The 14,050-nt window shown below is 46.3% G+C and overlaps 1 protein-coding gene across 1 annotated transcript in view; it reads right to left on the bottom strand.

Moving 5' to 3' along the window:
* LOC120897352 overlaps positions 1-14,050 on the bottom strand; it is a 70,229-nt gene that overhangs the window by 14,566 nt on the left and 41,613 nt on the right. Inside the window, exon 3 of the mRNA XM_040302188.1 lies at positions 9,471-9,512. Coding sequence (XP_040158122.1) covers positions 9,471-9,512 — 42 coding nt within the window. The remainder of the gene's footprint in view (positions 1-9,470; positions 9,513-14,050) is intronic.

Genomic DNA, 14,050 nt, shown 5'->3' on the forward strand with positions numbered 1-14,050 from the left:
GAATTGCTATGGGAAAGTGCTCACCAAGCTGGGCAACTGGTGGCAACGGTGTTGAGATGGTTCGTTTTTCCCTTGACCGGCAACGCGTCGAAAGACGGTAAAGGTAAAGAAATGGGTTTCTTCTTCGAGCAACGGTAAGGGTTTTGCTCTTGCTTTTTTTTTTTTTTGCTGAAGACTGTTTGCAACTTTCTTACCGTTGCTTTTGCCGGTCGATACACTGTGAAAATGTTTGCAAGGGGGCGAAAAGGACGGAACGTGTAACGTGGTTTTCGCAGAATGCCAGAACAATTTCAATTGTTGTTTCATTTCTGTCCGATAAATGAGTAAATGGCAAAGCGACGGTTCCAATCACGATTGGATGGCAGGCGGGCGGGCGGGCGGTCTTTGTCGAAGCGATAATGGGACGCTTCCGAAAGGGAAACGGAACACGGTTGAAAGCGAATGGGAAAGTTTAAATTATGTTTCTTTGCTAAAGTGCTCGGGGCACTCGGCTACGGTTGAATTGGATCAGAGTTTTTGAGGTGGAGACTTCGACTGTTGCTGCCAAAGTGTGGTTTTAATGCGATTGGTACAAGATTTTGCTGCGATTGTGGAAGATTCGTTTTGCGACGCAGATTGTTGCTTAAACAGTCGACTGTAGTTGTGTGAATTATTGCATACTCAACTACATTGACTTGCTCGAAATGATTTGAGAGTGCATGAAGACTTATTAGAACACATTTAAATACTTCAGATAGTATATCTATAAAGTAGAAGCCAAGTTCTGATGACGCGGAACATGTTAACGCGAGTTTTTGTGCAACTTATAGGGGTTTTCAGGAGTTCTCATAGCTGTGGGACACTTTATTGAGTCTTTCTTAAGTGAAATGAACATAATGTAATGGGAATTGGACTGTATAGTACCCTTGCTGGGCAAATCCAATAAGAATTTCAAAGGAGCCTGTCTAAATAGGATGCCATGAGTCCAATTTACAGCATATGAAGTTCACTTCCAATAAGAAAGAGTCAATGACGGGTCTCACAATTATGAGATCTCCAGGAAAACCCTGTAAAAAACTTGGTTATCCACCTTAAGACTAAATCTACTTGAAGCATGATTCAATTTATTTCCCTCATATTTTAACTGCATAAATGTTATTTGTTTGAATAAACTAAACAATAATCTTTTGGATTATTTTGGATTGCTTTACATCACGAAATAAATAATCACGAAGATTGTTTGGGCAATGTACGCATCGTGGAATATGCTCGAAACCTTCTTCTAGCATCGGTTCAAAAACACTCCGATTGTATAATTCAGTTTCTTTTCCTTTTCAACGCAACAAAAAGTAAAAATACTAAATGATTGACATTCCATTGACGTTTACGAAGCAAAGGTCGCAGAGCTTTTTTCTCCACGGTATTCACTGTTACACGATCCTTGATTAGATATAAATCATGTTATCAGTTTCTGCACCTAAAAAAAGAATTACAGAAAAGGCTATCGCCGCATTCGATCAAGTGAAACCGATCCAGATTGGATCAGCTTCCCTCCCTGGTGTGCCTACTGGTATAGGAAAGTAAATACTTTCCATTGACGTACCCCACCCAAAGCCGGCCCACGACCCAATGCCGATGATTAGTTGCGCAAAAAAAAAAAAACGCAATGAACCAAAAACGCAACCGAAAATCGGCTCGGATGGTTCAAATGTCAAACCGAATCACGTCCACCGATTCGCCATTACGGCTACACAAGTGCTTCGAATTTATTCCCCCATTTCGCGGTACCATTTCACCATGTCCCGAAGGGGCTGCCGACGTTTTAGAACAGCGCAACAAAAGATCGGCACTCCAGATTTCCTTCCCCTTTGCTATGGCCGTTGCAAAGCAAAACTTCTTACCGTTGGTGGGTGTTTTTGTGTGTTGCGTTTGCTTTTCGCCTGGACTGTTTGCCAGTGCCAGCTCTTCCTTTTTCTCCTTCTCCTCTTCCATGTCCACCCGTCGGCTCACATTGACGAGCGAGCCGTAAATATTGTGCGCTGTTGCGTGTGTACATGACCGCACGTTCCGATGGGTACGCAGCTGGAATAAATTAATCCTTGCAAAACATGAGCGACTGGCATTGTCCCGGCACTGAGGTTGGGTCAAATGATTGGCTGTTCCGTTTGGCTGAGCGGCACCAGGTTGTTCCCTTCGTTCACCGTCGTTCGTCTTCGTCTTCGTCGTCCCTGCTCCGGGGGCACAGACTGGGAGCTTCTGTTCGGCTTGGAAGCGCGTGGAAAAATGTATTAAACCCAGTGCTCCAATCGTTTGCGTTTCATCTAACCGACCGATACAGCAGGCGGCCAAAGCAGGCGGCCAAAACCGGCATGGTGTATGGTAAAGTAAATGGTTCGCAAAAATTAGGTTGTAATTTATGACTTTAAATTATAAGAAATTAAAGCGCACCCGGGCAGCGGGGTTCAATGGCCCGGCGGGTTGGGAGTGCCTGGAGTGTGGCAGTTCATTAACGGTGTGATTTATTGCACGATTATTACAATTTCAGTGCGCGTAAATATTCGGACGTGATCGGGAGCGGCAAAAACACACGCACGCGCACACACTTACTCCTGGTCTTAATGGAGGCGCCCAGTACGTTATGGCACAGGTAATGTTCGTTAAAGGGAAAGTTAATGATTTTTGAATACAGATGCGTGGTTGGTGGCAGAAAATCGATCGGTTAGAAGGTTTTGCTTCTGCAGCTGGAAAGCGAGTGTTCCAGCTTCTTTAGTATGAATTTATGCTTGAAAGTATGGAAAGCTGAAGCGTATAAATTATGCTTTGCTTTATGCATAATCTTCCCATAAACTGGAAGTGGTACTCGCTACGCATTGAGCTTGCTCTCGTAGTGAAGCTCTGAGGTGTGTGGTTTTGTGTCGGCTTTGTTTGCGTCTTCTGGCCCTTTTCTAGAAAAAAAGGTATTAAAATGTTGCTTTTCAGGGTTTCTGTGCCTTTTAGCCTAAGGTGGTAATAGGTAGCATGTAAATGATTTGCCTGCTTTGTTCCTAGTAACAGGGCCCATTTTCTGCAACAGTAAGCTTCTTTCTTTCACACCCCATGTCAATATGCAACCATGTTCGGGTAAGGCTAACAAGCCCCCGGTATGTTCCCGTACAATGAATCATTTAATAACGCTGCACATCAGTGTAAAGGTTGTAGTGTCGAGCAGCTCCAAGCACAAAGAAGTGGCACCTCGCTCTCTTGCTCTCTCTCTCTCGCTCCCGGGTGAGAACGAACAGGTTTCCCCCTTTTCCACGAATAACGAAGCATTTGGCTGGGCAAGATATGAAGGGCCAAACAACATGAGCAGAAACACAAATGCAAAAAAAAAGAAGTGGCTCATCTTCGCCACCGTTACACACTGCAGGGATTATTATTTACCTCGTTCGCACATGTGAACAACACACATGCACACACACGCGCGCTTTGCCACGTTTTGCCTCCCAGACGCCTTTATGCGCACATTCGTACGTTTTCACATTCGTTTTGAGGGATGGATATTACTGCTGAGCAGAGCTAGTTTTTTCTTTCTGTTCTGTGCTCTTTCCTCGTCAGCATGTGTTTTTGCCGTTGTTGTGTGCCCGCCGTGCCTGTGCTCCTGCCAGCGCTTTGAAGCGATTGTTTTCGTTTTGCTAACTACAAATCTCGCACAAAGCACCGACAGAACGGTGGGGGTAGCGCCAGCGCCGCAGCATAGTGGCAGCCAAATGGCCATCGCAAATGAATGTGCGCTGGTGCGCCTTTGACAGATAGACGAATGAATGGAATGGAGTCGTTGTTGTCGTGTCGTGTCGAGTAAACCTCGTTAGTGAGTGAGTAATGGAAATGGTGCAGATTCGTACACCTGATCGTACGTGTCAGTGTCGGAGATTTACGGTTCCGTCCTTGGCTGGGCTTGGACGGAGAGGCCGACGGCGTTGCAGGAGCGCGAGAGCACGGCTATAAGCATAAGGTAACGTTTTGCAACATCCAAGCGGGGCGCTGACCGGAGGCAACAAAAAAACAAAGCCCGCAGTCACCAAACGATGGGCGCAGTGCTATAAAGCGGAATTGAATGTAACTTTTGAGCTCGTTCGCCGGAAGATTTAGTGAGCAAGGGTGGTTGTTTCGTCCGTTTCGGTAGTGTAAATCAGAATTAATCAGAGCGTAACCCGATCACTGTTCGGATTTTTGTACGACAAATACCGGTACAGTTTGTGCAGTGGTATTCCAAGAGGAATTCCAATTCCATTCTCACGTTAAGGTATGATTGTTTTTTTTTTTTATTTCCAAAAAGGCAAGCAATAATGCTATAAATCAATTACGTTCGGCAAAGGATCAAAGCAGCACTGCAGCACAAATCCACAAAATTAACCGTTCGTGACCGATTGATGATTTTTCGCCAGCGCACCAACCCCCCCCCCCCCGTGTTGATTTGCCATTTGCCACGTGAGCATAAAGTGGCACGTGGGGCGGCAAAAATTGTCACCTTGTGCGCGCGTGTGGCGCACACAAATTGAAAGGTTAAAACACACACTGACCGAACGGGCCCGCCCGATTCGCTCGACTTCCGCCTGGAAGCACCACAAAATCGCCCAACTGCTGACAAGTGTGAAACAAGCGAAACAATGGTGCGAGAGAAAGCTCTGTGGCGGCGCGGGGCAGACGGGAGGGGCGAGAAACTGTTGTCAAAGTACGAAATGTTTGCCACGGGAAGCTTCCGCGCGTATGCCGAACGCTCCTCCGTCCCATTTGCGTTGGCGGTGATGTACTCGTATCATTTGCATATAAATTATTTGATTGCAAATCGAGTTTCGCACGGTTGAAGCGCCTGTTCCTGTGTCGACCCCAACTGGGAGGCGTTGATTATACGCTGGGAGGCAGCGGTGTGCTTGTCTTTCCGGTCCCGAAATCAACAGCCACGCGCGTGATCCGCCAGACAGCGCAAGTAGAGTGCCGCCGGGGTAGAAGGGTAGGGCTCACCGCCAGTCACGAATTTTCACCGAATGCGTGTCACGAAGCGCCATGAATCGTTTCGCCTGTCAGACGGTAAGGTCTGCTGAGGTCGGAACCGGGTGACACTGTCAATTAAAAACTGAATGTGTGTGTGTATGTGACGTCGAAAAATAGCAAAATCTCTGCCGCTCTGGAACGCCCACGACGTAATGGGAAAGTTGTGCGGTCGGGAGCAATGGTATTTTGTTATTTCTGTTCCTAGAAAGCAAGGGTGGGTTGCCCTTTTTTTAAGCTGAAACATTAAGTCTCGATGGTGATGATGACAGCAAACTGCTAATTAATATGCTGCGGATGAGTTTAATTATCATAAATCGTGTTTAGGTGTAATGAAACAATTTCGTGCGCTCGCAGAGATCGTAATGCACTTAGTGCGATTTCTTAGACATGAGACCGAAAAACGTTTATACTGAATATGTGTGGCTGAAGGAAACGCGCTCGGATGGGTTGATTTTTTAACAGGTAGCAATTTTGATGAAACTCTCGCAGAAAAGCATGTATGACACTTTAACGATGCCCCACCATCAGCGATGGCACTCTGATTGATCATTTATTCACAAAAGAGTAAAAACAGTGTGTCAGCACTGTGAGCCACCACACAAGCGTGTGGTACTGTGTAACATGAATTAGATTTTACGTGGAAGCATTTTACTGTAATTTAAATTATTGAATCGAGTATTTATTTCTATAAATTTTCGTTATTTGGAAAACGTCATCAAAAAAAGTCGTTTCGTTGAGTATCATACATATCAGTTTTGCTTAACTACTTACACAACTTTATCATTGTCGAAATCCAAATTTCGTTTGTGCCTGCGAATGACATTCTTCTATTGGATGAAGATGGCGTTCAAATCGTTTTAGATTTATTTTGCTTGAATATTTGGCAAAAAAGAAGGCACCCCAATTGACATTTTCGAGCACAAATCATCGGGAATTTGAGCCTTAAACTGGAGCCTTAAACTTCCCTTCAACTGCACCAGTTTAAGGGAATTCAGAAAAAGTCCTTTCAAATGAACTGTGAGGCGACTTTTTCGCTAGTTTCTTCTAGATTTGCTCGGAAATGATGTTTCCTATCGTTATAGTTGGTCATGTTCCCATTTTATACTTAAAAAACACCCATTTTTATAGAATATCGTCACACAAAATTAGCTTTTGTTTTTCATCTAAAAACCATGGTTGCGCATATGAATGAAAAATGAGCTCGACAGCATCATCCATCGATAGCAGAAAGTCTAATTTACGAACACACCAAATCTTAGCGCTTTCAACACACTTGATCACACACAAATCCACAATTTCAGGCGTATCGAGTACTAATCGAGCAGATATGGAAAAACAATTTCGAGCAAATGTCACTTGGGAAGATTAAGGTGTCAGTTTAAGGGAAATAGCTCGAAACCCCGATTTTACAACTCAAAATTGTCAATTGGGAAAGCTTCATTTAGTATCTCATGCTGTACATTTTGACGGTGTAGGAAATGTGTAGTGCTATAGCCAAATTAAGAGCTTTGAATGATATGTGTAGTAGTCATAAAAAAGCAATATTGAACGTTCACTTTCATACAATCACTAAATATTTCCCATTGATAGATTGCTGCTTGTATTGTCAAGTGTTTGTTAAACTATTCCAGTAATTACGCCCATAAAGTCGTTGTTCGTCCATACGTGTGTCCTTGCAGCGCTCGCCACTTAAGGTCTAAGGAGCTTCCCAGTGTCATTGCTCGCTCTTGCGCTAGCAGTTTGCCATCGCATTTCGGACCATCAAGCCTTCGAAGCTCGGTGAAAGCCTAATAATTCGTCGAAAGAAACTACACCATCAGGTGTGTAAATTAAGTGGCACATGAGACTGCCCCTCCTCCCAGGAGGCATAGCAGCAGCACAAGGCCCGAAGCAGCACCACATCGCTGCTTCCTTAGGCTACGGTGGCTGGCTAAAAGCATGCAATATCCTCGGGCAAGCCACTTACCCCTGAGCGGCATAATGGACGAGCCGGCAGCGACGAGCGATACGGAGCATTTTAACAAGATGTTAACAGTCGGAAGCTCCCTGCAGTGACAGGCGGGGGAAGGGCAGCGTGAGGGCAATTGGCGAAAGGCGAAACAACAAAAACCGGAAGCATTTGGTTCGTTAAACATCCGCCCCGATACCCCGCTAGCACGCCCTGTCAGCCCTGCCCAGTAAGGGTAGATTCACTTACGTTTCGAACGTTTCGGGCTCGGTTTTTGTTGATTATCTTTCGCTTACAAGAAAAACGAGCCCTCTTCGCTATCAGCATAAATCTGGCACAACGGTTCTTGAGGGATGCGCTTGGTTTGGGTGGGTGGGTGCGGGTGTGTTCAGTCCCCGTTTGCATGGGCGCGCGCGTGTTTGAGGATGTCTGCTAATAAAAAAAAAAAAAAACGCACACACACGACAACAATGGTTCTTTGGAACGCAACGCGGCGAGATGAGAGATAGAGGCAGCAAGGATAAACCCATGAACGGTTGGCAGTTAGGGAAAATATTTACCCACGGGGTTTAATTAAACGCTGTCGGCACGTGAGAAGCGGCAAATGACTCCCGCAGTTCAACGGCCGCCCCTGTCCCGCCGGCCTCTCACCGGTCTTCAGGAAAAAAGGTTCGTGACTATTTGCACATACATACACACACAAACACGCTGGCTGGCAATCGTGCATGTTGCTTGCAGGCTTCCCGTGTGCACACGGCAGCCGCCGTGCCCCACCGTCGACCGAGTTGAGGATTAGTCTTTCGCACGGAAGGTTTCCACCTCGAACAGCGCGACTCACCTGTGTGCGTGTGTGTGTGTGTCTGTGTTGTTCGTGTTGTACCTGTCAGCCAAAACGGGGCAGGTGGGGGGGTTAGAGCACGGCCCGCCAAGAGCCCCACGGCCTGGCGCAAGCACAATGAAAAGCGAAAAGTAGTTTGAAGATTTTGAAAATGAAAGGCACACCTGAAATGGAACAGACAAGCACAAGCGGTGTGCTGCGTGAGGGTGAACGCTCCAACCATCGCCCTTGAAGGGTGCAAAAGTTTTGCACCCCTCCCCTTTCGCTGCCGCCGCACCACACGAAACCTCGTCACGATTTGTACGATCGTTTAGCGAATTGATGAAATGGCTGGGGAACTGCCGGGGGAGGTGAGCGCCAAACCGTACCACCGCAATGTAAATAACGATGAAAACATTTCCCAGCCGAGTCAATCACCCGTGGCTTAGTGCAAAAGTTGGCCAAAGTTCAATCGACCGTGACCGAGTATCGCGCAACCAGGACGGTGTGCCGAGATGATGTATTGGCGGTCGGTAAGGTCGACGTCGTGCAGCCCCGGTCTCTAGGGCGAAGGGGACCGGTGTTAGAAGCTGGCTCTTAAAGTGTTTTTTCAAGTGGGAGAGACTGCGCTTCGGTTTAATTTAAATGCCGGCTCGCCGGTTTAATTGAGTTATGTTTGTTTGAATGTACTTTCTTCGAATGAGTTCAAAAATGTTTGTTATCATCGTGCAGGAGGGGAGACCTTCTCTAATATAGGCAAGTATGAAGCATGTACCGAGTGTATCACAAACTGCACAGACATTGCAACTAATTTGAGACAACAAATCTTGGTTTATAATTTCGGTCATTAAATTATAAGTGAAGTGGCCCCGTGTTTTATGCTCACTCACACCGCTTTGCCCAGTGAGAAACAACCCGTCCTTCGAATGATGGAAGCGGCTGGTACCGGTTGGGTCAAATTACAACCACTCACCCATCCCCGTGGGAGTCGGCATGGTGCAATAAAACCAGAGAAGGGCACATCTTAAATAAGTCCCTCTCGCAACCGAGTGACAGCTTCCCGGTTACTGACGGAACAGGCAACGGTAAGTGTTTCAACAAATTTAGCCGGGCCAGCGCTCGACGCTGGACCCATCAGTCTTTTGGGTCGCGTTTCATTTTACGATCGTCTTTCGCGTACCGCACAGTGCAGAATAAAACCTACGGGACTGAAAGGTGGTTTTCATATTTCTACCCACAGCGCCATAGCCATAGTTTTTTGGGCTTTCTCATGGCCCGGTGGAAGGCGGGCGGCAACTGGAAGCGCCGTTTTATTTTGCGCTCCTTTACAGTACACCTGATACCCGAGGTTGCTGTTGGATGCTGTCGCCGCTGCTGCTGACGTGGCCCCATCCTGTTTCGCATTCATTTCTGCTGGTGTCACTTTTAATGAAACCGAATTTCTTTTTAAACCATCTTAATGGCTTTTTCTTATCAACGCCGGACGAAATGTCTCATTACACGGGTGTGCGGTGCGCTGTATTCATCTTTGAATATGTCATTACGATGGCCGGGCGAGTAAAGTGCAGGACATGACTTGTTTGTCCGGTGTTTTAATGGGCTTCTGGCCGTACGGCACAATAGTTTTTGCAGATGGCAGGTGGCAAAAAACAGCTGGGTAAAAGTAGAAAATAGAGTCGTAAAAACAAAACTTACCTTACTTTCAAACCATAAATGATGAAGCAGTTCGTGCAAAGTCTGAAAAGAAACAGAAAAATTTCCGTTAGTCAAAAAGGAAAAATGCAAAGGGAACAGCAATGTAATGAAAAATGACTGCTTTTGTAAGAAGAATAGCATACGCTCGGGCTGAATATGATGCTGATTGCATAAAAACATTGTACGCGAATTCATAGTTGGAATGGAAATTAACACAAAGCGCCTGAAGATATGCAATACAATGCAGGTAAATACTCATTTTAATATTATGGCAATTGACAAAGAATTTCGATATGGTTCCTGTAGAGCACCTATAGACACAAGCATCCCTTTGAATCAGATTTGATCCCTTGTTAATGTCCCTCCGGCAATGATTCAAATCTGACTGCTTTCGCAAACTATTCACATCTTAACACTCAATAATGCCGACTGGTGGCTAAAATCTTGAGCTAGGACTGACTGTTTGAAAGCTTTCCCAGCACCCTGTTTGCACCTTTTATTTGACAAGGGAGCATACGTCTGGTCGCTTCTGCAATATCTTTGCCATATCGTTTGCCTGCACCAGCATCGGCCCCGGCGGTCAATTCAAATTCGTAGAAATATCTATCCAACGTTAGTCTTGGCAAAGTAGAGCAATGGGAAGACGTGCCCAGTGATGGAGCAGATCGAACGCATCCCTTTCGGATCAGATTTGCACCATAGGCTGAAGAAATCACCGTGACGAAGGCAGGCCGGCGACACGTTGGGGATGGGTTTCATCCCGATTCCATTAGCCGGTTTTTTTCATCCGATGTGCCGGTTCGTCGTAGTACGATTGCCCGAGCACTAGTGGCGTGTGGAAGGAGCCCAGGTCTGCCACTGCACGAGCGAGACTGTAGCAGCGCAAGTGAAACGTACCACGCTGGGTGCAACCGTCCCCTTTTCGAGGTGACGCATAATCCTCAGATAATTTGCTAGCGATATAGCTTCGAAGCAACTTCCAGCCACGTTTGACTAGACCGAGTGGGTGTGGGCAGAAGCGGGCATGAATGAGCTGGTGGTTGGCTACCTTTTTTACGGTAGCCCTAAGGCATCGGTCTCGGGAAATGAGATAGACGAATGCGCATCAAGGCCCGGAAAAGGACCGGCCGTTCGACGGTAGAAAGGGTTTTCATCAATCGGTCACTTCGGAGGCTCGAGGAAGGACGAAATCTGCCTGGAGTGGAATAGAAACAGAAAACATTTATCTATTTCCTCATCGTCGTCCTCGTCGTCGTCATCGTTTGGGATGCCATTGCTCCGGTTGCTTTAGCACTTTCGTTCTTTTTTATTATTGTTGTTGTTGGGATACCGGTTCCCAGTGCCCAGTGGCGAGTGTTTATCACCGGAAATTCACATTCCGATGTGTTCGGCTGCCGGAGAGGATTATTCAAGCAAAATAGATTTGGTGAGCAATTTTTTTTTATATTCTATCTTATCACCAGTACCAGACTGGGTAGCTCGCATTCTTGCGCCTGCTGAAGATGAAAAATGTTAACATTTTTATCGCCCAAAAAGGACTGCAAGGGAGACAGTACAAAGGTACCTGCTACCAGTAGGCATTCTGTTATTCTTTATTTCGATCGTTTTGCCGATCGTTTCAAAATGAAATGTGATCCTTTTTCTGTGCACTCCTTTCTCGGCCCAAAGTTTTGTGGGCATGATAGCGTGGGAAAAACATTTTATTTGCACCCTCCCTTTGCTTCTTTTCCAAAAGCAAAGCAGGAAATCCCTTCGGCAGGAATATTATGCGGCACAAAATCACATCATCGGGTGCGGTGGCTTCGTTTAAGCTGAGGTAAAAGGAAAGTTTTGGTAGGCTGCTGCTAAAGTCTGGGGGAATATAGGGGATGCAAAATCGGTCCTTCACCGTCACGTAAAGCAAATCAACGTGTTTGAACATTTGCACGAACGAAAATTTGTCCCATTTTGTTGCGTTTGTGAAATGCAAATGAAAAGAAAGAAAAAACTCGCTAGAAAAGCGAGTTAAAGATTTCGATTGCGAGCAAGAAAGCAACAGCACCTGCAGTTCTGCTTGCCGTTGAAACGATTTATCTGTGCACGTGTATTTTGAGCATCTAAACCAGGCCTAGGGTAATCTGATGCACCGGAGTCAGCATACGATGGGAGCGTCTCTGTCGTCACAAATTACCCTTTGCGAGTGCAGCACTAGGGCATGGCTCCGAGGCTCGAGGGCTTTGAAATTTGAGCTCGACATGATTGAGCACGAAACACCAAGTCCCTGCTGTTTGAAGATCGACTGAGTGAAGTAATCATTCTTCTTGCGTGCGCTGGAATGAAGTGAGCTCGCCTTTCTGCAGTGACGTGACTAGATCCGGAGTGTTTCGGAACAGAGCATCCCATCCTCTGTTAGTGGTCGAGGTCGCGTACATTCTCCCCTGCTAGAGTGTGTGTGTGTGTGTGTGTGCGTCAAAGCAAGTAGAGATGAAGGTTCGATGGAGTAGAAGTAGAACCGGTAACATATGTATGGGATCTTGCCAGTCTGTGACCACCGTATGTGTGTGTGTGTGTTTACCCTATGTGCCATCGGAGCTCCATTAACTAGATTCGACTTTTCTTCGGGTTGTACGGTACGGTACGGTAATAGCTTTATAAGTGATGAAACATAATACGCTTCACGATGTGAGGGGAGGAGCGTTTCGGTCGTGGGAAAAAGGAGTACTGCCGTGCCACGTACGAGCAGCTTGAAACTTTAGACTTTTGTTTCCCACACGAGATGCGGATCCAGCTCGGGAGTTTGGGTTGAGCGGTATGGCAACAGCCGTTTAGTTAAGCTTTTGCCCGATAGCGGAGTGAATTCTCTTAAAGCGTCCGTTCCTGTGGCAGCCAGTTTCGTGCCAGTTTAATATGTTATTGGTTCGCAATCATTATCCCTCGTCGTGTGTAGCAATCAATCACTCACGCGCAGGTAACAAAAAACCGACATGCTATTATGTTATTCGAACAATTTACTAATGTAATGCTATCGGATCCGTCACGCTGTTTGCGGCCAGTAAATAATTACAGTGATTGAAATGGTAATCACCGTCTGATTCTACCCCTAGCAAGCGCGCTAGAAATTATTGTTCTCGATTGAAAACCGGTACAATGAAGAAGTTTAGCAAAAGCGCGGGGGGTATTTTTAATACGCCCCAATTAAGCTGTGGCGTAATTAGCGTTGCGTTGTTTTGCATAATTTCCAAACCAACTCCATCCAGTTTCGTAATCGGTTGCAGTCGGTTTGTCTAGCTCCATTGGGATGGAGCACCTCAACGATGTAAGCCCGACGGAACAACGGCCAACAGCATCCATCCAGCGAAACGATCCATCAACTGTGCTGCCAGACGTTGGCCGATTTGCGGGATGCTTCAATGTACGACCATTATCGTACACGACCAATCAATGAACTATCGGGCGAATAAATAGCATCAACAAATCTGACTCATTACACGCCAAATGATGGTTCATTTCTCTTCGCCAGACGACGCACCGGTCGGTCCGATGGGCTCGTTACGCGGCACGCTCGAACCGTAAACAGGTGAGGGCCCCTGTTAGCACAAACCCCCAGCTCCCGCTAAAAGGGAGCAAGAATTAGAGCAAAAACAATCACGATCACGCCCGCCCGCCCAGGGTGGATAAAAGGCCGTACTATGGGGTTGGTTTTTTGGATGCCGGGTTTGGCCGAACTACTTGCAGCAGGTGTGTCCCGGCGCACATGTACGATACCGAGCTGTCTGCCGATGAAGTGGTGAAGTGGCCGTGGTGGTAAAGATTGAACGGCGATACTTTATCTTCACCCTCGTTAGCTTCTCCCAGCCCAGGCAGCATCGGCATCCATCGGACTCTCTTAACGGCAGCAACACTTCACTTTGAGTTCTGCACTCAATAGCGCCTAGCTGGACCTAGGCACCCAGAGCAAGGGGTGGAGTGGTGTCTTGGGGGGAGGAGAAACGCTTCAGGCATGTTTGAGAGTTCATTGGGCAGCGAACGTACGGTACAGGTACAGGGTTAAATGTACCGTGACGAGAGTTTGGTTCACTGTAGGCTGGAAGCGAATCTCACCATTCCACTTGCACCTGTGTGGCCTCCTGGCTGGCCTGGGCGGGTTGGTGGATGAAGAGTTTATGTTTGGCACAATGAGGTTCATAAAATTTCACTTCCGCTTGTCGGTGAGGGTTTTATTGATGCTTTAGTGTATTGATGGTGTGCACCATTTAAGGGACGCTCGAGAGTCTTATTTGCGGATATAATTCGGTACAAATGAATGTTTTATGACAATCGGGGAAAAATACGATTAGTGTCACATTGATAGTTTAATTGTTGTTTTGCACTTTCATTTAATTGTAAAAACATTCCACTATTTCTATGAAAAAAGCAAAAATAGTTTTTAAAAACTTTTACACTGAAATAAAGCTCGACACATTTACAATACAAAACGTAACCTGTTGCACAACCTGCAGTATGTTCGACCTTATCGACCTTATACACATTATGCTAATGCTACAAACATTCTACCCGCTCGCTGTGCAGCATCTGCTGCTTTCCAATTCCAATTTGCATCA

The sequence above is a fragment of the Anopheles arabiensis genome, chromosome 2 (genome assembly GCF_016920715.1).
Source record: "Anopheles arabiensis isolate DONGOLA chromosome 2, AaraD3, whole genome shotgun sequence".
NCBI lineage: Eukaryota > Metazoa > Arthropoda > Insecta > Diptera > Culicidae > Anopheles > Anopheles arabiensis.